The 20702-nt window shown below is 41.2% G+C and overlaps 10 protein-coding genes across 10 annotated transcripts; 7 read left to right on the top strand and 3 right to left on the bottom strand.

Moving 5' to 3' along the window:
- The first annotated feature begins 12 nt into the window (after nt 1–12).
- Nucleotides 13–1142, top strand: LOC108008979 (uncharacterized). The gene is made up of 5 exons (XM_017072922.4): nt 13–174; nt 234–347; nt 488–726; nt 781–891; nt 947–1142. Exons 1-5 carry the CDS (start codon nt 73–75, stop codon nt 1116–1118), a joined length of 738 nt encoding a protein of 245 aa, XP_016928411.3. The 5' UTR covers nt 13–72; the 3' UTR covers nt 1119–1142.
- Nucleotides 1143–1258: 116 nt separating this feature from the next.
- LOC108009015 (uncharacterized) lies at nt 1259–2337 on the top strand. Its single transcript, XM_017072986.3, has 4 exons — nt 1259–1394; nt 1447–1563; nt 1620–2008; nt 2067–2337. The coding sequence occupies exons 1-4, from the start codon at nt 1299–1301 to the stop codon at nt 2335–2337; spliced, it is 873 nt and encodes a 290-aa protein (XP_016928475.3). The 5' UTR covers nt 1259–1298.
- A 21-nt stretch (nt 2338–2358) lies between these two features.
- On the bottom strand, nt 2359–3092 carry Obp50a (Odorant-binding protein 50a). Its single transcript, XM_017072480.4, has 3 exons — nt 2947–3092; nt 2804–2887; nt 2359–2745 (listed from the first exon to the last, which is right to left on the bottom strand). The coding sequence occupies exons 1-3, from the start codon at nt 3040–3042 to the stop codon at nt 2380–2382; spliced, it is 546 nt and encodes a 181-aa protein (XP_016927969.4). The 5' UTR covers nt 3043–3092; the 3' UTR covers nt 2359–2379.
- A 90-nt stretch (nt 3093–3182) lies between these two features.
- Nucleotides 3183–4081, top strand: Obp50b (Odorant-binding protein 50b). Its single transcript, XM_065863880.2, has 2 exons — nt 3183–3497; nt 3552–4081. Exons 1-2 carry the CDS (start codon nt 3294–3296, stop codon nt 4065–4067), a joined length of 720 nt encoding a protein of 239 aa, XP_065719952.2. The 5' UTR covers nt 3183–3293; the 3' UTR covers nt 4068–4081.
- A 308-nt stretch (nt 4082–4389) lies between these two features.
- On the top strand, nt 4390–5160 carry Obp50c (Odorant-binding protein 50c). The gene is made up of 3 exons (XM_017072481.4): nt 4390–4525; nt 4592–4690; nt 4748–5160. Exons 1-3 carry the CDS (start codon nt 4430–4432, stop codon nt 5120–5122), a joined length of 570 nt encoding a protein of 189 aa, XP_016927970.3. The 5' UTR covers nt 4390–4429; the 3' UTR covers nt 5123–5160.
- A 66-nt stretch (nt 5161–5226) lies between these two features.
- Nucleotides 5227–5978, top strand: Obp50d (Odorant-binding protein 50d). The gene is made up of 3 exons (XM_017071950.4): nt 5227–5357; nt 5414–5509; nt 5568–5978. Exons 1-3 carry the CDS (start codon nt 5271–5273, stop codon nt 5931–5933), a joined length of 549 nt encoding a protein of 182 aa, XP_016927439.3. The 5' UTR covers nt 5227–5270; the 3' UTR covers nt 5934–5978.
- Nucleotides 5932–6517, bottom strand: LOC108009004 (uncharacterized). The gene is made up of 3 exons (XM_017072948.4): nt 6387–6517; nt 6154–6334; nt 5932–6102 (listed from the first exon to the last, which is right to left on the bottom strand). The coding sequence occupies exons 1-3, from the start codon at nt 6468–6470 to the stop codon at nt 5984–5986; spliced, it is 384 nt and encodes a 127-aa protein (XP_016928437.3). The 5' UTR covers nt 6471–6517; the 3' UTR covers nt 5932–5983.
- Nucleotides 6518–6568: 51 nt separating this feature from the next.
- Obp50e (Odorant-binding protein 50e) lies at nt 6569–7528 on the bottom strand. Its single transcript, XM_017072932.3, has 4 exons — nt 7385–7528; nt 7209–7328; nt 6991–7147; nt 6569–6926 (listed from the first exon to the last, which is right to left on the bottom strand). Exons 1-4 carry the CDS (start codon nt 7481–7483, stop codon nt 6712–6714), a joined length of 591 nt encoding a protein of 196 aa, XP_016928421.3. The 5' UTR covers nt 7484–7528; the 3' UTR covers nt 6569–6711.
- Nucleotides 7529–8672: 1144 nt separating this feature from the next.
- On the top strand, nt 8673–9913 carry LOC108008876 (inactive peptidyl-prolyl cis-trans isomerase shutdown). The gene has a single exon (XM_017072781.4). The coding sequence runs from the start codon at nt 8864–8866 to the stop codon at nt 9815–9817; it is 954 nt and encodes a 317-aa protein (XP_016928270.3). The 5' UTR covers nt 8673–8863; the 3' UTR covers nt 9818–9913.
- Nucleotides 9914–11606: 1693 nt separating this feature from the next.
- Nucleotides 11607–19490, top strand: Dh44-R1 (Diuretic hormone 44 receptor 1). Its single transcript, XM_017072393.4, has 12 exons — nt 11607–12134; nt 15827–16124; nt 16628–16826; nt 16921–17014; nt 17144–17318; nt 17383–17456; nt 17534–17644; nt 17866–18054; nt 18117–18232; nt 18709–18765; nt 18829–19036; nt 19099–19490. The coding sequence occupies exons 2-12, from the start codon at nt 15860–15862 to the stop codon at nt 19123–19125; spliced, it is 1515 nt and encodes a 504-aa protein (XP_016927882.3). The 5' UTR covers nt 11607–12134; nt 15827–15859; the 3' UTR covers nt 19126–19490.
- Nucleotides 19491–20702: the final 1212 nt, after the last annotated feature.

The raw sequence follows: 20702 nt of genomic DNA, 5'->3' as shown, positions 1-20702 counted from the left end.
CTCAGCTTCAATTGCACTTCAGTTGCTGGCTGAACATCGTGGAGGTCTATCGTGCTTTTTGGGCTCAAGAATATGGATTTCCCTAGTTACTTTCTTGGCCTGACTTTCATTTTAACTGTTTACCTGGATCTGACCAACTCCTTTGTGGCCTTTACAGCCGCCAGTACCCATGGTGTAAGTTATTCAAGAAGAATTTGTTCCTAAAAGATACTTCTATGCTATCGGAACTCTAGATCTTTGCCGCTATTGCTGTTCCGCTCGAGTTGCCCCATCGAAATGTGTTTGTTTCCTACAATTTTGAGGCCAACTACAATTTACCAGCAAACTGGGAGAAATGGACAATATTTGTAAGTTTCATTTTCGATTTGTTTGCGCCTATAAAACGCCACTTTTGTTGACAATTAACACTTTTTTGTGGCACAATTAACAAATGAATCAGAATGGGAGTATTGTTGGGTTGTTTACTTATGGTTCTACTTGATTCCAGCAAAATGGTCCCATTGAGTCGGAGGAAGTGGTAGAAGATACGGATACGGACACGGAGGCGGAATCTTCTCGGAAGTTAGCCTCTGGATGCAAAAATTGCACCGTGGAGGAAACAGAGGCTGGAGGAGAAGAACAGGAGGAAGTGGAAGAAGCCACAGAAGTACTCTCCAAAGAACGTAAAGTTAGATCCCTGCTGACACGATCCAATATCTATCATATTTTCATAGATAAATTAAAGAGGTTAGTGAAATATTATTTAAAGTTTTCAAGGCATTAAAAATTCTTCTATTTTAGGAGTGGCTTTCAAGGTGAATCATGTTTGCTACGCCTTATTTGTGAGACAAGTGCTGCCCAACTGGACGAATTTAATGGTGTTTTGGGCAGCCTAGTGCATGTTTTGTTCAGGTATTATCAGGAGAGCCTTTTAAAAACCCGTTATAATATATTTTTAACCTTTTAGTCCCAGCACTTCAGAGTCAGAAGATCTGCCCCTTCGTTATTATCAAGCGGAACACGATGGTTGGAATGACCATTGCCATTATTATGAACCGGGTTGTGGCGAAAGTATTCTAGACCTTATATCAGAACCCTTTGAAGAAATTCTAAAGCACATTGAACGCAATAAAATATAGACCACAGAATTACAAAGAATTTAGCATGGCCTGTTTTTACTTAGTGGCTTTTCAATTAGCAACTTTCGCTGCTAGAAACTTGAATTCTTAATTGGATCATCACTTCTAGGTAGAAAGAAAAGGTTTTCACATTGGCTTTCCAAGACTTAAAATTCAGTCGAATGAGGGCAGTTGGATACAATGGATGGTTTTAGGACCCTCCCAATCCTTTTGATTTTTGGCTCTTTCCAAACTTCACAAACTAAGTTCGTTTGGAGTACGGGAGCAGCTTCTTCGGTGAGTTATAGAATTTGTAACTAATTATTTCTATTGATTATGGCCTGGTCAGCTTTTTGTGGCCATAGCCTTACCTTTGGATTTGGAAAAACAAGAAGTTTTTTTGTCCTACAATTTTGAAGCGTCCTACGATTTGCCTAGAACCTGGAAAAAGAAACCGCCATATTTGGTAAGATTTCATCCAGAAATTATTATGAAAATAAAAAACCAATTTTCACTCTTTAGCGAAATGGAAATGGTACTCATGATGATAGTTTGCTAAGCAATCACCATGGCCACCATCAGTTTGATGATTTTGTTTACGATGACTACTACGATGATGCCCAAAATTCCACCCACAAGCACAAACACAAACACCATCATAATAAGAAAAAAAAGAAAACTAAACCCAAACCTGGAGCTGCAAACAAGCCACCGAAAAACAAACCCAATCATAAGCACAAAAAAAAACAAAAGCCAAAATCAAAGCCAAAGGAGGAGGACGATGACTACAAGGATTTCTTCCAGGGATTTCCCTTGGATGGAATGGGAGATCCTGTGGGCAGAAGTCTTTCGAAAAGATCCCTACTTTCAAGAAGCAAGTTCTATGAGATCATGAATCATCGCTTTGGATTGTGAGTGTTCTTAAGCATTTGTGCGCTTTCCATAAGACCTATTCGTATTATTTTCCAGATATGGCTTAGGCTCGGGAGATCTCTGTTCTTTAAGACTAATTTGCGAGGCCAATAGCTACCAATTGGGAGATCTGAATGGTGTGCTTGGCAGTTTGGTCCATATAATGTTCAGTCCCAGTAGCTCTCAATATGAGGCTTTGCCCAAGCGATACTACATAGCCGAATTGGATGGTCGGAATGGGAACTGCGGGGTTTATCATTCACAATGCCAGCATAGTGTTCTCGACATGATCACGCAACCACCAAAAAATAAAAGCAAAATGCACTGAAATCCTTTATGGATTTTGTTCTTAGCTATTAAGAAATTCTTTTTAAGTGTTTTTCATGAACATTTTTAGTGCCGGCCATGGGCAAGTTTTCGCATAGGCCTTGGCTTCTTGGCACATTCTATTATTCCGCTGCCACATTTTATCCGGACAGGTAAATATCAAGCGGGCATATGCACAGAGGCTGTAGAAGAGGGCGTGTCTGTCGCAGGCGTCACTTTGTCGACTCAAAGGAGAAAGTTCCTGGTATTTGCTCCTTACCACCGATGAACATCTGGCAAAGTTTGACTCATATACATCGATGGTGGGTTCACTGGCAAATGCCCTTTCCAACATGGGTCGTACTTTGCCTTGAATCAATCGATTGCCCTGCAGAACTGAGCTGGCATTAAAGATACAAGCCAGGCGGCACTTAAAGATGGAAATTCAGAAAATTAACTTGGCCCCAGGATATATTTTAATAACTTACGCTTGGCTGAGTTCCAGATTTATGGCACTCGCTATTATAAACTCCCCAATTTGGCATTGGTGCTGGACAACAGACGTTAACATTCTGTTAAAAATAGGAAATATGTACTCAGAAGTATTAAAAAGAATATAACCCTTACTTACCTGCACAGATTTGGGAGCTGCCTTGCACTTGGCTGATTGAAAAGCAACTATTAAAGCCAGAAAAATCAAGGCAACAAGTATACGCCCTGTCCGCATAGCTAAAGTTTCGAGAGCCGAATGAATCAACTCAATGTCGAAAAATATGTTTGCGTGTGGCCAGCAGAGAGATGACATGGAAAAGATCACCTATCCACATATTAACCCACTAATGCCGATTTTAATTTGCTTAGTAATTTACTTCATTTGGCAGCCGTAACACAAACCAATTTTTTGTAGTTCCAGGAACTTTGTTCTCTTTTAAAAATTTTGCGTTTGGTTCATGTTCCGTTTACAGCGGCATCTTTAAAATGCCCTCTTTTGTGCTACAGTTTGTAGGTTTCCTTTGGCTTTCTTTAATTGTTTTCACTATTTCCACTGATGTGACGGGATTGGAAAAGTGTACAGAGCTGCTCAACACCCAAAAGTTGGTCTACTGTTGTGGAAGGTCCTTTCTTGACAAGTTCCTATTCGTAGGTAGCAATTGTACGCCCTATTGGGATGACTATGGACCTGTGAGTAAATAAGATGCTTATTAAATAAAATAAAGAGTATGGAATAATTTGCAGTGCCGCTATGAGTGTCTTTATAAGCATTGGGACCTCCTTGACCAGAATAACAAGATTAGGAAACCGGAGCTTTACTTGATGATAACCAGCTTATATAGTCCTTTAAATGGTTACCATAGATATGGAACCGCTTTGAAGGCTGCCCATGAGACTTGCGAGGCCTTGGGCTCCAGACACGCTGACTTTCTGTTGCTCTACTCCAATCGTGTGGCGAATCGGATGGGAATGGCATCATCCCCCTGTATGCCCTACGCGATGCTCCATGCCCAGTGTACTATGGTATATCTAACTGCCAATTGTCCGGCCGAAAACTGGATGGATGATTCGGGGTGCCAAAGTCTGCCAAAACTGTTGGCCAGTTGCACCAAAAAACTGGACGAAAAAAAGACTAACGTTGTTGCGGATAAACAGCAGATTGAGGAAAATGGATGTAAACACTGTGGTTCAGAGGGATCCCAACTGCTCCTGGCCAGCTTTTTAACCCTGATATTCTCAAAGTTCTTGTCTGACTATTAAAATATCCGTCAGGATTAAGAGGCGTTGTCATTATACTTTACTCATTCCAACTACTAGGGATTACCTATAATTTTCTGTCTGGTTTTCCAGCTCGAAATCGTTTAAATGATTGCATTTAAGCATATTCAATTCAGACAGTATAATTGCAATTGTCTGGTCGTAGACGAGCCCCCAATCGGACATATCGTTGGACTTTGGCCCACAATACTTCCATCAGTCGATCATGATGACTGCACATTTTGACTCACGAGACCATCGATTAAAATGTTTACGCTGTGCTCGATTAATTAGTTAATAGCCTTCGATACTAAATATATAAATTAAGCTGTTAGTACCAGGCCGTGCTCAGACTAACTGAAATAATGGCCTGGAACATAGCTCTGCTGATCTGCTTTTTCGTGGCAATGGTTCGGAGTAATCCCACGGATGTGGACTGTTCTCTTCATCAGGACTTCAATGTGAGTTTTACCTAGTATGGTATATATCAATATATCGATCAATATAAGGTTTCCTCTATTTTTCAGAATGTAAAGGACTGCTGTGTGTATCCAAAATTTCGATTTGATGAGTTCATAAAGCCCTGTGGTAAATACATGCCTGCTGGTGCTCCCAGAATTTCACCCGTAAGTTATAGAGTACTCTTCCAATTTAAGGTTTTTTTTACCGATTTTTGTTTTCAGTGCCTATATGAATGCATATTCAATGCGACCAACACATTTGTGGATGGAGTTATTGATCCTGATAATGCACGAATGATGCTAGAAAAGCTCTTTGGTAATAATCAAGACTTTCTGGAAGCCTATCACAATGGTATAATGAGCTGCTCGGATACTGTACAAGAGATGATGAACAGCAGAAGAACCCGCTTTCAAAATAAGACCGAACAGTGCTCTCCATTTGCAGTTTTCTATGGAGTCTGTGCCCAGAAATACGTCTTCAACCACTGCCCATCATCTAGCTGGTCCGGAAATGAATCATGCGAAATGGTCCGATTGCAAAATATGAACTGTCCGAGAACCATATCATCACGTGGTTCTAGTCATCGTTTACTTTAATGCTTTATGCGGTAATAAAATTTAAAATGAACATTGCATTTTTATGATTCGTCTAGTAAATGGGCCGAACCGAAAGTCATTGTAACATCCGGTTTGAGTTGTATATATGAATTACGGGGGACTGTACACACAGCAGAAGTAACCCGAAATGCTTCACCTGCTGACATGGGTTCTGATCTTTATACCAGCTTATCCGGCTGCAGAGGACGTTTGCTCTCAAAGGCCAGATGTAACAGTGAGTAGATCATATTTTAGACTAAAAATAAGAATAATACTAGCCATACTCCATAGGCCTTGAAAAACTGTTGCAAACTGCCCAATCTGGATTTCTCAACTTACAATTCCAAGTGCAGTCAATATCTGGTCAATGGGGTTCATATATCACCTGTAGGTTGTCTTCATATGTTTTAGATTATATAAATAGATAACTAACTTGATCTTACAGTGCAGTTTTGAGTGCATTTTCCAAGCGTCCAAAGCTTTGAACGGAACAAGTTTGGTAATGGAAAATATCGAAAAGATGTTGAAAGTCATTTTGGATTCTGATAAATTTGTGAAGGTCTATGTGGACGGTTTCAGAAGCTGCTCTACTCAGGAGAAAGTTATGATTAGGAACCTGAAGCGACGTCGTATGCCTCTAACTGGAAAGTGTTCCTCTATGGCATTAATGTACGCTCTGTGTGCCCATCGGTATTTCTACCGCTTTTGTCCGGACAGCGTCTGGAGCAAAAGTTCTGTGTGCAATGAGGCCAGGGAGTACAGCATTCGTTGCGACGATCAGCTAACTGGTTTGCCCATTAAAATTAAATAAATAACATATTTCCAGCTGCTTTGATCACTGTGTGATAGTATTTATTTGGCTTAGTTAAAGAGCACATCCCGCCAAGTGGGCTTTTCTTGGTATCCGATGACATCTTGGCCAGATGAGCAGCCCAGTTGGTTCATAGTTTCCTCTTCATCTGCTTCCATATTTAAGTGAGCTGTAACTATTTTCTTTTCTCTCTTTTGGTATAGTATATCGTCTTGCTTACCCAACTCATCCAAACTCATTCCCAAGCGATGGGCATGCTGCATTAAGGCTTTCATCAGCAAATTGGTATCCACAATACCTTCACGTTGCACATCCTGGAATGAGACCATAGCATCCTCACCCATATCCTCCTCCGCATATTCTTGTTCAAACGGCACCAATTCATTATCACCTTCATAGTACTAAGAGAGCAATTATATATTCATGTTAGATCTATTAGTGAAGTTTACCTACCTCAGGTCCTACGACAAAGTCCTGGAAGGCTGCTTGAGTGCCCGACCAGAGCAAAAGGCAGCCGAAAAAGGTTAACTGGTTCATGGCAGGTTAATCGAAAACTGTTGCCCAATCGAACATCGAACTTTGACTGATCATAAAGGCCAATGGGAGTAGACGGAAAGTACTAGCACTCAGTTGTCATGGTCAATTTGCCGTCTAATGGTCGACAGACCGAGGTCGGATATTAATGGCATTTAAAGAGCAGGCAACAGATTAAACTTAATGGACGAAACTTTTACTTTAAACGTTTGTTTACATTTTCGAAATAGATCTATATGGAGCATTAGCTGCTGGGCAGTGGAACATGGGGCAGTGGATTGCACTGCTCAGCGAATTCCTTGGCCAAATTGCAGGGTCTCTCGTTTTTCCACATTTTTGGAGGACAATGGAGAAAGGTCTCGGCATTCACACAGCTATAAATTATTCCGGCATAGGGTGAACAGCCATGGGGCAGGACTTTATAGGACTCTATGTTCGATGACTTCATGTGGCCTTTAACTGTTAAAAAAAACGAATATTTATTTAAGAAATAAAAGCGATGGCTGTGATTAATCATACGCACCGTTGGACAGACAGGACTCAAAGGAGCGCACTATTTGGGTAACCATATCCTGGTCACGCCGATGAACGTGCTCTTCCAAATACTGCTTAACCCTTTCCATTCTTATTTTCCCATTCGACATGGCTCCCGTTTCCCTATAGATACAATCTGGATAGCACTGAGAGGGCAATATAATTTAAAGGTATGCACTTCTTTTAAAAAAAATCATGACTACTTACTAGATGAGCAAAGCTGGGATATTTGGAGTTCGCCGAGTTCAATCCACTCACATATTTGTGGCACTTTTGGGGCACATCCCCCATATCCAATTCCGGTGTACGACAGCAAGTGTTAATGTCCTGAAAGAATAGCCTATTATCTCAGGAACTACCCTTCGATTCATAACGATTCTTACAAAATTATTAAAATTCGGCGGCGCTGAGCAGTTAAAAGCTGCCTGCGAACATTCCAGCAAAAGAAACAGAAAACCAAAACAAATAATTGAGCTCTGCATATTTTTAATATAGTTATTATATTCCACTGTGGTGCCGCAAATATAATAAAATTCTTCTAGCCCTCCGCCAGCCGCTTTATATAGCCGAATTCGGCCCGTTTTTAATGGACTTGTAATGAATTCGGGTCGTTTGCCATTGTTTGTTGGTTCAATGCGTCTGCCGAAGGCTATGAGAAAACATCATCGACTCACAAAGGTTGAGTGACTGATGACTGGACTCGATTCTATTTCATTTTTTTGGGCAGCGCTCGTGCGTAACAAGAATTGGGGAAATACCAGAAGTTGGCGCAAATTGGGCAAATATAATATGGGATGAGTGATTAAAGCGAGCTTAAGCCGAGTGACTCAAATCGAAGGCATTCAGGTGAGGTTGCGGATAATCCTTTCGCTATTCCGATACAGCCTAATTAGTGCGGCGTGTAATTAATGAGAATGCTGAAAGACGAGACCCCCATGGCACCGACGTGTTGAAGATGCCAGCTAAGTAATTGTTGAGTGCTCCCACCACCAGCTGTCATGCATGTGTACAGTGTACACTGAAAGAAACTACCTTTAAATATGTTATTCTAAGGGATATATGTCATTCATATTTTAACTGATCTGGCGCAATCATATATTATAAGTAACTTAAATAAACCTAATGTTAACACTTGTATGTGCTATATATGTGTACAATGTACACTTTACACGTCACTTGGACGGTTACAAAATATCTACCAAAACCAATAAAATCTAATTCCAAAAGAGCATTTTGGGACTTCCATATATTGTTGAATTGGTGAATTGTTGTATTTTGGTCAGCACCTTAAAGGCTGCTACATTTTCATAAATAACAGCAATTCTAAAACTTCGAGGCTCTTTGATTGCTAAAAACAGAGTTGTCACCTTATTTCATAAAAACCCATGAGAGTTGCTATTGAGAGTTGACATTTTAATATAATAAGTAAGCATTCTTTAGTTAAATATCAAATTAGGAAGTAAATTGTAAGTTCTTATTACCGCGATAATAATTTTTAAAAATTAACTAATAATAAAAAAATTCTAACATGTTTTAACATTTTAACATTTTAATCCTAACATTTTATGCTTTCAACGTTTCGGTAATTTAACAGTTTAGGAAATATCTAGTTAACATTTTTTTTTTTAGTAGGGTAACATCAAATTTTCTAAAACAACACTTAACAACTGTTAAACCTGTTATGTAACACTACCAAATAATATAATCTAGTCTTCTGTTATTTGTGCGTCTCTTAAATAAGTTGCATTTTTGGAGAAATCAATATTTGTATATCCCAGCTGTTTAAGGAATCTTACCTTTGTTATAGGTACTAAAAGATCAAGGCAACATTTTTATCTGAATATTCTCGAAAAGTCTTAAGAATGTGGGACATGACAGAGCAACAATATTATGGGGATATGTCAGATGTGAGATATGAAGAAGTCTCTTCCCCTTGGACGGAGTCCCTCGAAAAGCTACGAACTCAAATGAATCGCATCGATGAGCATATCTACAAGCATATCACTCGCGAAGGACATAAAGAACGGGATCCCGTGCCGCCTAAGGCTCGGGTTTCGATAAGGTACAGGGCCTATTGGGAAGGCAAGAGGACCGCCTTTAAGTCCTCGAAACTGCTCGAATTTGAGACCGGTGGCGACATGGTGCTCCAAGGACTGGAGACTGCTGTTTGCACCATGCGGCCCTACGAGAAAGCCGACTTTATTATATCCTTTGAGCTGCTCTTCGGGGAACAGGGATCTCCGCCTCTGATTAAACCCAAGGCGGATGGACTGTTCCAGGTGGAGATTATCGACTACTCGCCGATCGAAGAACCCCAAATCCCCGAGGAAGAGCGCGACAAGTTCTCCGTGGTTTATCCCAAGGCAAAGGACTTTTACCAGGAAGGCAAGATTTGGGTGAGGCGGTGCCGTTATCGCAATGCGGTGACCTCTTTTCAGAAGGCAATTGACTTCTTGAAGACCTGCCGTATGAACGATTCCGAGGAAGAACGACAGCAAACCGATCTTTTGATTAACCTCTTCCAAGGCCTGATGATCTGCTATAACAATTTGAACAGGCCAAAGTGCGCCTGCACCACGATGAAGGAATTGCGGCTTATAACCGGAAACCAGCCATCCTGGAGGGCACTCTACCAGGAGGGTCGTGCCTTGACTACTTTGGGGGACTACGATCGTGCCCGCATATCCTACCAGCGGGCTCAGGAAAAACATCCGGACAACCAGGACATCGAGGACGAGATTACCAAAATCACCAAGAGGATCAACAATCTTGAGGTCGCCAAACGAGAACTTCGGGAGCGGTCTACTAAGATTTGAACAATAACTGTATGGATCCAAGTTCTGGTATAGAACTATTTTATGAAACTAAGAACATTTATTAAAAATGTTCTAAGATGACCTTGTAAATCATAAAGTTTGTTTACTTTAAGGGGATATTACAAACTTAATTGTTTCTTATAAATGGGTGAAATTAATCGGACATTTAAACCAAAAGAACGGATTAGTTTTAATAAAAAATCTTATAAGTTTTACTCTTTCCATAATAAATGGATTTTACTTAACATAACCATTTTCTTTATGTAATCTTTCTGTAATAGCTCCTAAGACGTATTATAATTTAAAACTAAACGATTTTGATTCCTATTCTTTCAGTGTAAGTGTGTGCGTGCTTCTCTTTTGTGGGCATGTTGTGTCTTCTGCTCAGTGATTTGCTCCTTATGTTCCTAGCCACTAAGCTGATGGCTTTTTGGGCATAAAACGATTTCGTCAGAGTTCTTTTGTGCTTAAGGTGGGCTTAAATGCTGCGAGAGAACAATAGAAGGCACCTTCATAATCCCCAATGAATTAAAACTAGCTTATCGAAGTTTTGCACTCTGATTGATTTTAGTTTTCCAATTTCCCCAAGTGTATCTTGTTAATAATAAAAATGTTCTATGCAGTTTCGAAACAATGGTTGCAACAAAGCTGATACGTTCAATGGTTTCCCCAGGCTATCCTGAAATGAATTAAAAACTTTGAGTTGAAAAATGTGGGCGACATTCAAGAGAAGAGATACTCTGGGAAAAAAAATCACTGGAAATGCGTGTGACATTAAATATGCATGGGACAGGAACGCTTTAATGCTGAGAACTGGAGAATCGGGGCAGAAGAGATACACAGAGAAGCGGAGAAACAGAGAAACGGAGAAAGAGGGAGGCAGAAGAGCACAATACAGGACAACGAACATGTCTTTGCTTTTGGCATGGAGAGAAAGCATTTTTAAATTGGAATTTAAATGCTTCTGAGTGGCAGTTGACATTAGCATTTGTTTGAAAATCAAACAGTTTGGATAAGGATGTCGCCATCCCCTAGACTTTATGTTTAACTGAAATCCCCCCCCACCCAGTAACCCAGCAACCCAGCAACCCTCATGTGTCACACGCATTCCATGACCCCACACAGCAGGCGGAACATCCGTCTAAATGTTTATCATTGTAATATAAAATTTAGCAGACTGAAAAAAATGCTTGTAAATAAAAATGTTGCCTTTGTTTTCTCTACAATTTAATTTCAGACATTTTCGGGAAACCATTTGCCAGAGGGCCTTACTTGCCATATTGATATTTCAATAACTGTCAGTCCCGTGGGTCTGGCACTTGAGTTTAATTTGATTAGGCCACGTGAGAGGTGTCTCGTACGCATTTCAGAACTCACAATTAAGTCAGTCTGCGACTTCAAAGGACACCTGTATGGTGTTCAACCTTCCAATACTTGTATTCTGATAAACATCTACCGAATTCGGAGTATCCTTTTCCGCATGTCCTAAATAAACAGACAGCGAAATGCTGGGCAAACAAAATGGGGTCGCAGCACATATTTGCATAAATCAAATAGGCAGATTTTTAGGCATTAGAAATGCAATCGAGTAGGTTTCTGTTTGAGGTCCCCATCCCCAAACCCACCTTTTCGGGTTCCACCTGTTGCCCGGCGAAAAGCTTTGGCAACAGTTTGTGGAATGCAGCTTTGCGAGCTTTCCCCTTGTGGATCCCAAAATTGGCGCCTTTTGGTAAGAAGGCGAGGCTTGTTAAGACACATCCTTCGGGTTTCCCTTCAGTTATCAGCGGGATGCGAACGAGTGCGGTTCGTTTCGGAATTTTAAATTTAGTGGAAACCTATTCAAAACCGTTAAAGTGGAAACTAATTTTTGAAATAATGTGCAAAAAGAAAAATGAAAATTTTAATTGGCAAGGAAAATAAATGAATAACAGATTTCTAACGAATAACTTTCCAAAGGCATTGGCCCTTAGTGTATTGTGTGTGCGGGTCAAGTGTCGCTATAACAAATAATCCTGCATATAAATGCGAACACAATAAAGTTTTGGCCCAGTGTGTGCGGGTTGTGTGTCAATAACCAAGGCAACTAGCAAAAACAGCTTAAACATAATCATTTCGTAGCTTAGAAGGCGTTAAACGCATTTAAGCCGGGTCAAGTAAGGGGGCGCAAAGGACAAAGGATTCGCCTCCTGCGGTTTCAGTGGTCAGTTGAAAAGTCCCGAGTGTTAAACACAAGAAATCCCAAGGATACCCAGGGAAAAATCGAGGGAGTGGCGATTTCAATACCATTCGGCGGATACGAGCTTAGTTCGAGAAGAAGGTAGGCAATTTCAGGGCGGTTTGGTTGGGAAAGGAAAACAAATTGTGGTTAATTAAAATCCAGAGCATGCACACACGCTCACCTGCTGCAAACAATGCAATCGCTTACAAAAGCGAAAATTCTGCTACTGAAAGTGCGCAGAAGGTGGGTTTGAGGGTTTTTAGGGGCCAGTAGAGGCATTGTTTTGCCTGTTTGCAGTATCGATTCGAAAAATTCCAGCCAGGAATCAGCAATCCAATCCCCCATCCTCCCACCCCATCACTCTAATAAACTAACTGTTAACCAGGAAGGACGACTTGTTGCCCTGCGAACATGAACTTCCGCTGCCTGCTGAGTAAATCTAAGTAAATCACCCTAACCTTTCGGCAACTTGTAATGCATTAAACCAAAATTTTTATTGTACCAATAAATAACAGATTTGGTGGCCAGGTTCGCTGCTTTTGTGGCAGGTTTTTATGGGTTTATGCCGGGACTATCCGGAGGAGTGGAGATCCCTCACGTAGCTCGAACTGCAGGCGCCTGCACGTGCCGCACACAATGGAGAGCCGTTAAAGGCCAGACAATAAAACGCAACACTTGTTGGCAATCGCTGGAGTATCCTGCCCCATCCGCATCCCCATCCCCTCAGTCCATCTTCCTTACCAAAGAATATGTGCTGACTTAAGCTTTCCAAGTGGCCAGCAGATCTGGCTCAAGCGGAAATGGAAATGGCAGTGCGTGCCTGCAAATTATGATGTTGGCTTGTCTAGACTGGCTTTTCCTTATCGCCCTCTGAGGATGGTTCGGAAAATTCCAAACAATAAAATTTAACCGCCCAAGGAGGATGAATAAAATTAGCCATATATTTCCCTCTGGCCTGTATGCCGAATATAATATATTTCCTCAGTATAAACTCCGTTCTGTATTCCCGATCGAATACATTGTTTCCACGCCCAAATGAGCAATTTAATTACAAACTTTCTATACGCTTATGCCTGCATGATGCTCCTGATGGTTTTCCAAGCCGCCTTTGTCCATGCGGCGTATACGTAATGTGCCAGTGATGCTGGTCTCTTGTGTGTGGCACGTTTATAAATTTTAAATGCTTCACTTTTTTTTGCCACTGCTGCTCTGGCAGCTTATGCATATATATAATTTAATGAGCTACATTAATGAGATCCGAAAATAGCTCACTTTACCCCACTGTCCCATGCAATGAAAGGTGAAAAAAACACTGAAAAAGCAGCAAAATGGCTTGAAAAACCGGGAATTTCATTTTTTGTCTGCATATTTGGTTGGATAAGTGGAAAATGCGAACGCTTGCCACTATTCGCACTGTTATTATATTTTCAATCCCCTAAAGAAATCCCCGGCAATTGCGAGCAAACATTTATAAGCATTATAGCAGCCGGAAATTGCAGAATCTCTCACATGGGTGGGAAAAAAAAATGGAAAAAAAAGTGGAAAGTAAAGTAAAGAACCCACAAGCAATCCCCCCAGCAATCCCCTATTTTTTGTTGTGTCGCCTTTGGCAAATCCATTGTGTGCAATCGTACGAGATTAGATACAATCTTCTATAATAGCATGTGGAAAGAGGCAGAGGAGCAGTAGAAATGGAACGATGTGCGATTTGTCCACCTCCTTCTCGAGACATTTCGGATATTTGTGGTAATGTCCTTTTTATGCCGTCGAATCAACGACCAGCCGGAATTTGTTTTCCCCCATTTTTCCTCCGGTCGGACATTCGTCAAATTGTCTCCACATAAATGTGATTTGTCCATGCGAGCTGTCCGAATAAATTTGCATTCACTGGCTGATTTGAAATGGGTTTTTCCAAGTGTTCCTGGAGCCCCACTGCAAAAGGAATTGAAATCAAATATGCAATTAGTTAGCAGTTATGGCCATAATTTAGGCATGCTAATTTGGCCCGACGTTATTTATGAGGTAATTAGAGGCGGTCTTCTGCCTTTTTTTTCCCCTTCTCAAAATATTTTCAACTTAAAATTGCGGCTTGTACATATTGCTGTCTTAACTCATCTGTGCTGAAAGCATGCGAAGCTGGAAAACAAGAGGCAGAGGCAACGGGGCGTATGTGTTATAAGTAACCGAGCGGCTAATGAACCAGGGGGGCCCAGGATCCAGAAAACCAGGATCCAGGACCTTGGCAAACTCCGGCAAAGACGTGCAGGCATGTGGCCGTGCAGTAATAATCAGCCAGCCTTTTGTTTTATGTACATGCATTGCGTTAATTTACGAGAAAAACAAAAAAGGAGCAACAATGGGAACAGGAAAATGCCAGGGCAGACACAGTGGGAGCCAGAAGTCCTTGGGCGGAATTTTCAATTTGCCTGCGGGTTTAATATTTCATGGGTTGTGGCTGGAAATTCTTGTGCCAATTAGAAAATCGCCTGGGGAATGTGCCGTCCGAGTAAATCGGAAATTCCACAGAAAGTAATTGGCTCGGGTTGGGTAGCACTTAAAAGATAATCATTTCCAGTTGAAATGGATTTAAATTCCAGCGTAGGTTGCTCTCATTTTCCCTTTCCCTTGGGGATAATGTGGGTTCTAAGTGGGCCAAGTGGAAAATGGTAACCGCTTCCGCTTTTGATTTTAGAGCAAACCGAAAACTTTTATAGGTCACTGTGTCCCATCTACATATTTAATATATCGTATGTGAGTGTCTTATTTTCCGCCCAGTTTTATGTCGTGCATTAATGTAACGATGCATCATTTATGCCATTTATTATCAGAACATTTATGCGGGATCTCGTCTCTCAGGCAAAACAAACCAAAACACTGGGGCAACAGCCAACAACCCTTGGCAGGAAGTTAGCGTTTCTAATTTCTATCACCATCAACCTTGACTCGGGCCCTTCGACTGACTTTTTATGGCTCCCATATCAGTAGTACCCAAAAATAGCCTGGTATCTCCATGATTTGCTGATGCTTCTGTCCGCCTTTGATGGCAAAACTAATGAATTTTTATGGCGCTGGGCCTGTGCATTTACTTATCTAGCCTGTTTTCCCTGGAAATGGTCTCAGTCTTAAAGCGTATATCCCGCAGAATTTATGGTCTTTAAGGCAGTCACGATGCGGGCGTGGCTCGGAGTCGGTGAAACAGGGCCAATGCAATTAACACACCCACACAAAGGCTAAAAGCCATAGGCTGCGGGCAGAAGGGTTGCCAATTGAACTTTGCCCGGCTGCTTGGTTCCAGCCGACCGTTGGGGAATCCCCTAACAATTGTGGGAATTATAACTTTCTGATTGAAGGAATTCTGCAAGGGAGTGGTATGAGCATTGTAAATACGAAGGGAAATGGTCAGAAAATCATATCGTACCCACATTTCAATCCAATCATCTAATGCCTGAAACATCCTTACATTAAATGTACTACTAACTAGAAATCCATCTTTGGATTAAAATAAGGGTTAATACAAATATGTATTTGATATAAAAGCCCAGAGTTCATATCAAACAAACCAGCATTTAAAAATCTATGTTAAAAAAAAATGTATAATCAATTAATAGTTGAAACTTATATTTAAAATTAAAAAGAAAATGTTTTACTTACTTTCTTTATCATCAATGGAATATATCATAAGTTAAGTTTTTCAAACACATATTTTTCGTGAATTCTAAATGTATTTAGAACATTAGTTATACTTTTATTTCGTGTTAATGCCACCTCTTCGACTTCTTGACGTTTCTTAGAACCAGAAGTGCTGAGTGCCAGGATGTTGTAGAATGAGTGACCACGACCACATCGATTCGGGGAATGCCAGCGGGAGTGACCCGCTCCTGGAGCTGCACAACCTGGACGGCATCGGGGAGAGCGTGGAGCTGCAGTGCCTGGTACAGGAGCACATCGAGGCCTCGACCTATGGCAACACCAGTGACCACTGCCTCACCCAGTTCGACTCGATCCTGTGCTGGCCGAGGACGGCCCGCGGAACCTTGGCTGTCCTCCAGTGCATGGATGAGTTGCAGGGGATTCACTACGATAGCAGCAGTAAGTGCAAGGAAATCAACCACCCTGGGATATTCCCCTTTGACCTATTGCACTTATACACCATGAAATTGAATAATAGAACTCAAGAGTTTTATAATTAAAAAGGTTATTATTAATCAAAGTCATAGCAGCATGTCGGATTAACTTAATTATTTGTATATTTTTAAATTAAAGGTTATGATGTTAAATATTGAAAGTACTACTATATGATTAAACATTTTAATCATACCATATGGATAATTTAAAAAATAGGGCTTTAAAGGCAGCGGTTAGCACACAATACAATGACATATTGCTTTTTATTTGGGTGTGTAGTGCAGTTCTTCGAAGTGTGGGTGCGCCGACCTCTGTGGTACACTTTACGTGTTGCGGCAGAGCTTGTACAGAGCTATTCCCTTTGCCAGCTTAATGGGAGGCTGTCGACCGCTGCTCTAAGTACACTTCACCCAGTTTATTTTAAAATTGCTTACATATTTTTTGCGTGCCCTTTTGACTTTACCCAGAGAATGCAACGAGGTTCTGCCATGCCAATGGGACCTGGGAGAAGTACACAAACTACGATGCCTGCGCCCATCTCCCCGCCCCCGAATCCGTGCCAGAGTTCGAGGTCATCGTGGAGCTGCCCACCATTATCTACTACATTGGATATACCCTCAGTCTGGTATCGCTCTCGCTGGCGCTGATTGTTTTCGCCTACTTCAAGTGAGTCGACCCCCTGGTGACCCCATCCATGGCATCTATTTTCGCTTAACCCCCGACTGCCCCGCCCTTTGTCTTTCGCCCTTTTGTGCCGCAGGGAGCTGCGTTGCCTGCGCAACACCATTCACGCCAACCTGTTCTTCACGTACATCATGTCGGCTTTGTTCTGGATACTCCTGCTATCCGTCCAGGTGAGCATTATGTCAGCGAGATAATTGCAATTGCAGTCTTATTAAATCATACTTGAGCATGAAGTATGAAAGGGCCAAGACAGGCTACAAATGATTGTAATTTATCGGGGATTACCTCCTTATATCCAGATATCCATCCGCAGTGGTGTGGGCAGCTGCATTGCATTGATCACCCTCTTCCACTTCTTCACCTTGACGAATTTCTTTTGGATGCTGGTCGAGGGATTGTATCTTTATATGCTGGTGGTCAAGACCTTCTCGGGGGACAATCTGCGATTCAATATCTACGCCTCCATAGGCTGGGGTAAGTGTTGTCTGGAGGCCAAGCTGTGTGTGCCAGCCAATTAAGTCTACCCCCATGATGGCAGGTGGTCCGGCCTTGTTTGTAGTCACCTGGGCGGTGGCCAAGAGTCTGACGGTCACCTACAGCACCCCCGAAAAGGTAAGGCCTTGGGATTTTGGATTACTATAAAGCAGCCCATTGAGACTTCTCTTCCATCTGTTTCCCCTTTTTGACAGTACGAAATCAACTGCCCCTGGATGCAGGAGACCCATGTGGATTGGATTTACCAGGGACCTGTTTGTGCGGTGCTAATCATCAATCTCACCTTCCTGCTGCGCATCATGTGGGTGCGTATGGAATTTACACAGAACAAATTTAGTTACCGATAAATTTAACTTTCCAGAAGGTGGCAAGTACACGTTTTTATTTGCTTTCGGGCTAAAATTAAAGAAAGATGTTATGAGATTTTATAATATTTTATATAGATTAAATATATATTTTCCTACATATTTTTCTGTGTGTATGGTCAAAAATAGTGAGCCAGATAATCGGATTGCTTCTCTTTCAGGTTCTCATCACAAAGCTGCGCTCGGCCAATACAGTGGAGACTCGTCAGTATCGGAAGGCAGCCAAGGCCCTGCTGGTGCTCATCCCCCTTTTTGGAATCACCTACCTAGTGGTTCTGGCAGGTCCGTCGGAGTCCGGCTTAATGGGTCACATGTTTGCTGTTCTACGGGCGGTTTTACTCAGCACTCAGGTGGGTTTTGTCTTCCAAAGTCGACGTTTGTCGTTTTCTAAAGGAACGTGTGTGTGTCACAGGGCTTCTCGGTGTCGCTGTTCTACTGTTTCCTTAACTCGGAGGTGCGTAATGCTCTAAGACACCATATTTCCACGTGGCGGGACACGCGCACCATCCAGCTGAACCAGAACCGACGGTAAGTAGTCTTAACTTTTGAGTTTTTCTACAGTTCACTGGAAATGAAAAGATGACTTCAAATCCGGAAAAAAGCTTAAAATAGAGCTTGCACTCTAAGGGTTAAGAAGAGAGAAGATGACTTCAAGTCTGGAAAAGGGCTTACAATAGAAGCTTGCACTCTAAGGGATAAGAAGAGGGATAGATGTATTATTGGTTTCTTTAAAATCATAAAGAAAAAATGATCTCAAATGCGTTTTTGGACTTGCAAGACTTCTTTCATATCAACAAAAATATTTACAATACAAACTTAAGAGTAGAATCTTCTTGATTTCAAGAACGTTTTTTCTCGAACAAGTGTGAAGACGAATTCTAAAGTTGGAAACATTTGTAAGCAGGCATTAAAAGGCTTTTTTAATGTTCGGGATAAATATATAGATTGTATAATTTAGTAATTATGAACATTTTTCTCTCTGCAATCTTTCTTTACCTTTATAGTTACACGACGAAAAGTTTCACAAAAGGCGGTGGTTCCCCTCGGGCTGAGAGCATGCGGTAAGTTATGTGATAATACTGGGTTAGAAGTGATGGCACCTCCTGACCCCACCCCCGTTGCAGACCCTTGACCAGCTACTATGGACGCGGAAAGCGGGAGTCCTGCGTGAGTTCGGCCACCACCACCACGCTGGTGGGTCAGCATGCACCACTTTCGCTCCACCGGGGATCCAACAATGCCCTGCACACGATGCCCACTTTGGCGGCCAATGCCATGAGTTCCGGCAGCACTCTGAGCGTAATGCCCCGGGCCATTAGTCCCCTGATGAGGGTGAGAGAGGTGGAAGGTACTAAGACTAGGCCAGTCCCTGACTAATCATTCTGCCATTCCAGCAAGGACTCGAGGAGAACTCGGTGTAGAAAAATCCCTAGCAACTGCATCTTAAGAGACTGAACTTTCATTGAATTCCACTTCCGTGTCGGAGATCGAGATCTGCGAGTGCGATTAGTTAGCTAGTACTATATTTTAGGGAGAAGTGCGATGAAAGAACGAAACCAAGTACCAAGCAGAGCAAGAAAGCAACTCTACTTAAGTTAGGTCAATCGTTTTAAACTGTTTGATGTCGTCTATGTGAACCGCTTAGAGCCCAATACCCATCCCATAGAACAAAACCACATAACACAAACTGTAGATGTTGAATGTAACTCAATGAGCAAATGGATTAATTCTCTGTATGAACACAAAATCTGAGCATCTAAATAAATGGTCTATTTACTTCGGTGTACCTGATTGTCCTTTTTCTTCTTGGGGGATTTTCATTGTGGTTTTGTGGATTTTTTTCAGGTCCTTTGATGATGGAGCTTATATGTATTCAAAAAAATTCCAAGGAAATTCTTTTTTTGCATATAGGATGATGTAGCTGCTATGGTTACAAATATGGAAAAAGTTTTGGGCAAAAGTTGACACAGCAAACACATGTTCCGCTCTTCACAACTTCCCTAAAAGTATGCAACAGTTTGGCAAGCCAACAATACAGCGGGAAGGAACTCAAAAATCTTCAACGATAATCTGCGTACAAAAAGTTTCGTGGGCTAAAACTTTCCATCAAAACTCACATTTTATGAAGCTGACGGAATAAAGGAAATATGCTGGCGGTTTTCCAAGTATTCTGAATACTGCTCTCAATATTCCTTTAAGCCTTTTATAATGCTCCATTTAATACCACTCATTTCTCACACCTTAAAATTTTCCTAAATTACATTTATAATTACTAGAATATTCGGTTGGTGGTAAAAATTTTGCACAGACGACCAAATTGCTCGCTAATTGGTCCTGAGCGAGGAAAAACTGAGTAAAGTTTAATGAGTTAATTGAGCCCAAGTTGGGAAAAAAGGATTCCCAACTCATCACTTCAATTGCTTTAAAGGTCAACTTTGGGGAAACTTAGCATCCAAATGGCTTCTGCCTTTAGCAGTTTATACAAGCCATGAAAATATCAAGCTGAAAACGTTCTGCACAACTCGGCGTTCTCAAAATTCATGGAAACTGCTGCCTTTTGTGCCCCAAAACACTCATAAATGTTGCATGAGAAGCGGCCATGCAAGTACAGATAAAAACTAGAAGCATTGAGAGTGGGTTTTATGTATAAGACTTTTAGATACCCATTGAAAAATATTATTTCTAAAATTAGAAAAGGGTTTTAAAGGGATTTAAAGTGTTTCTTTAAATGGTTTACTTAATATTTCTGTTTTTTTTTTATTTTTTATACCAGCCCCTATTTTATTTTATTTTGAAAATATCCAAAGTATCCAAATGTCCTGTATATTACAGGGCCACCAAAAACTAAAGCTAGGAGCAGACAATAGCAAAGTACAGAAAAAAAGAGAACTCAGAGTGGAATACAAATGTAAATATTCCACTCCAACTACTTTTCCATTTGCAGAGATGCATGTCGCAAAAAAAAGAATAAAATAAAAATAAAAATAAATGTTTAATG

This window comes from Drosophila suzukii, chromosome 2R (genome assembly GCF_043229965.1).
Source record: "Drosophila suzukii chromosome 2R, CBGP_Dsuzu_IsoJpt1.0, whole genome shotgun sequence".
Classification (NCBI taxonomy): domain Eukaryota; kingdom Metazoa; phylum Arthropoda; class Insecta; order Diptera; family Drosophilidae; genus Drosophila; species Drosophila suzukii.
Note: the sequence above shows the minus strand (reverse complement) of the source record. Positions and strands in the feature narration are given on the sequence as shown.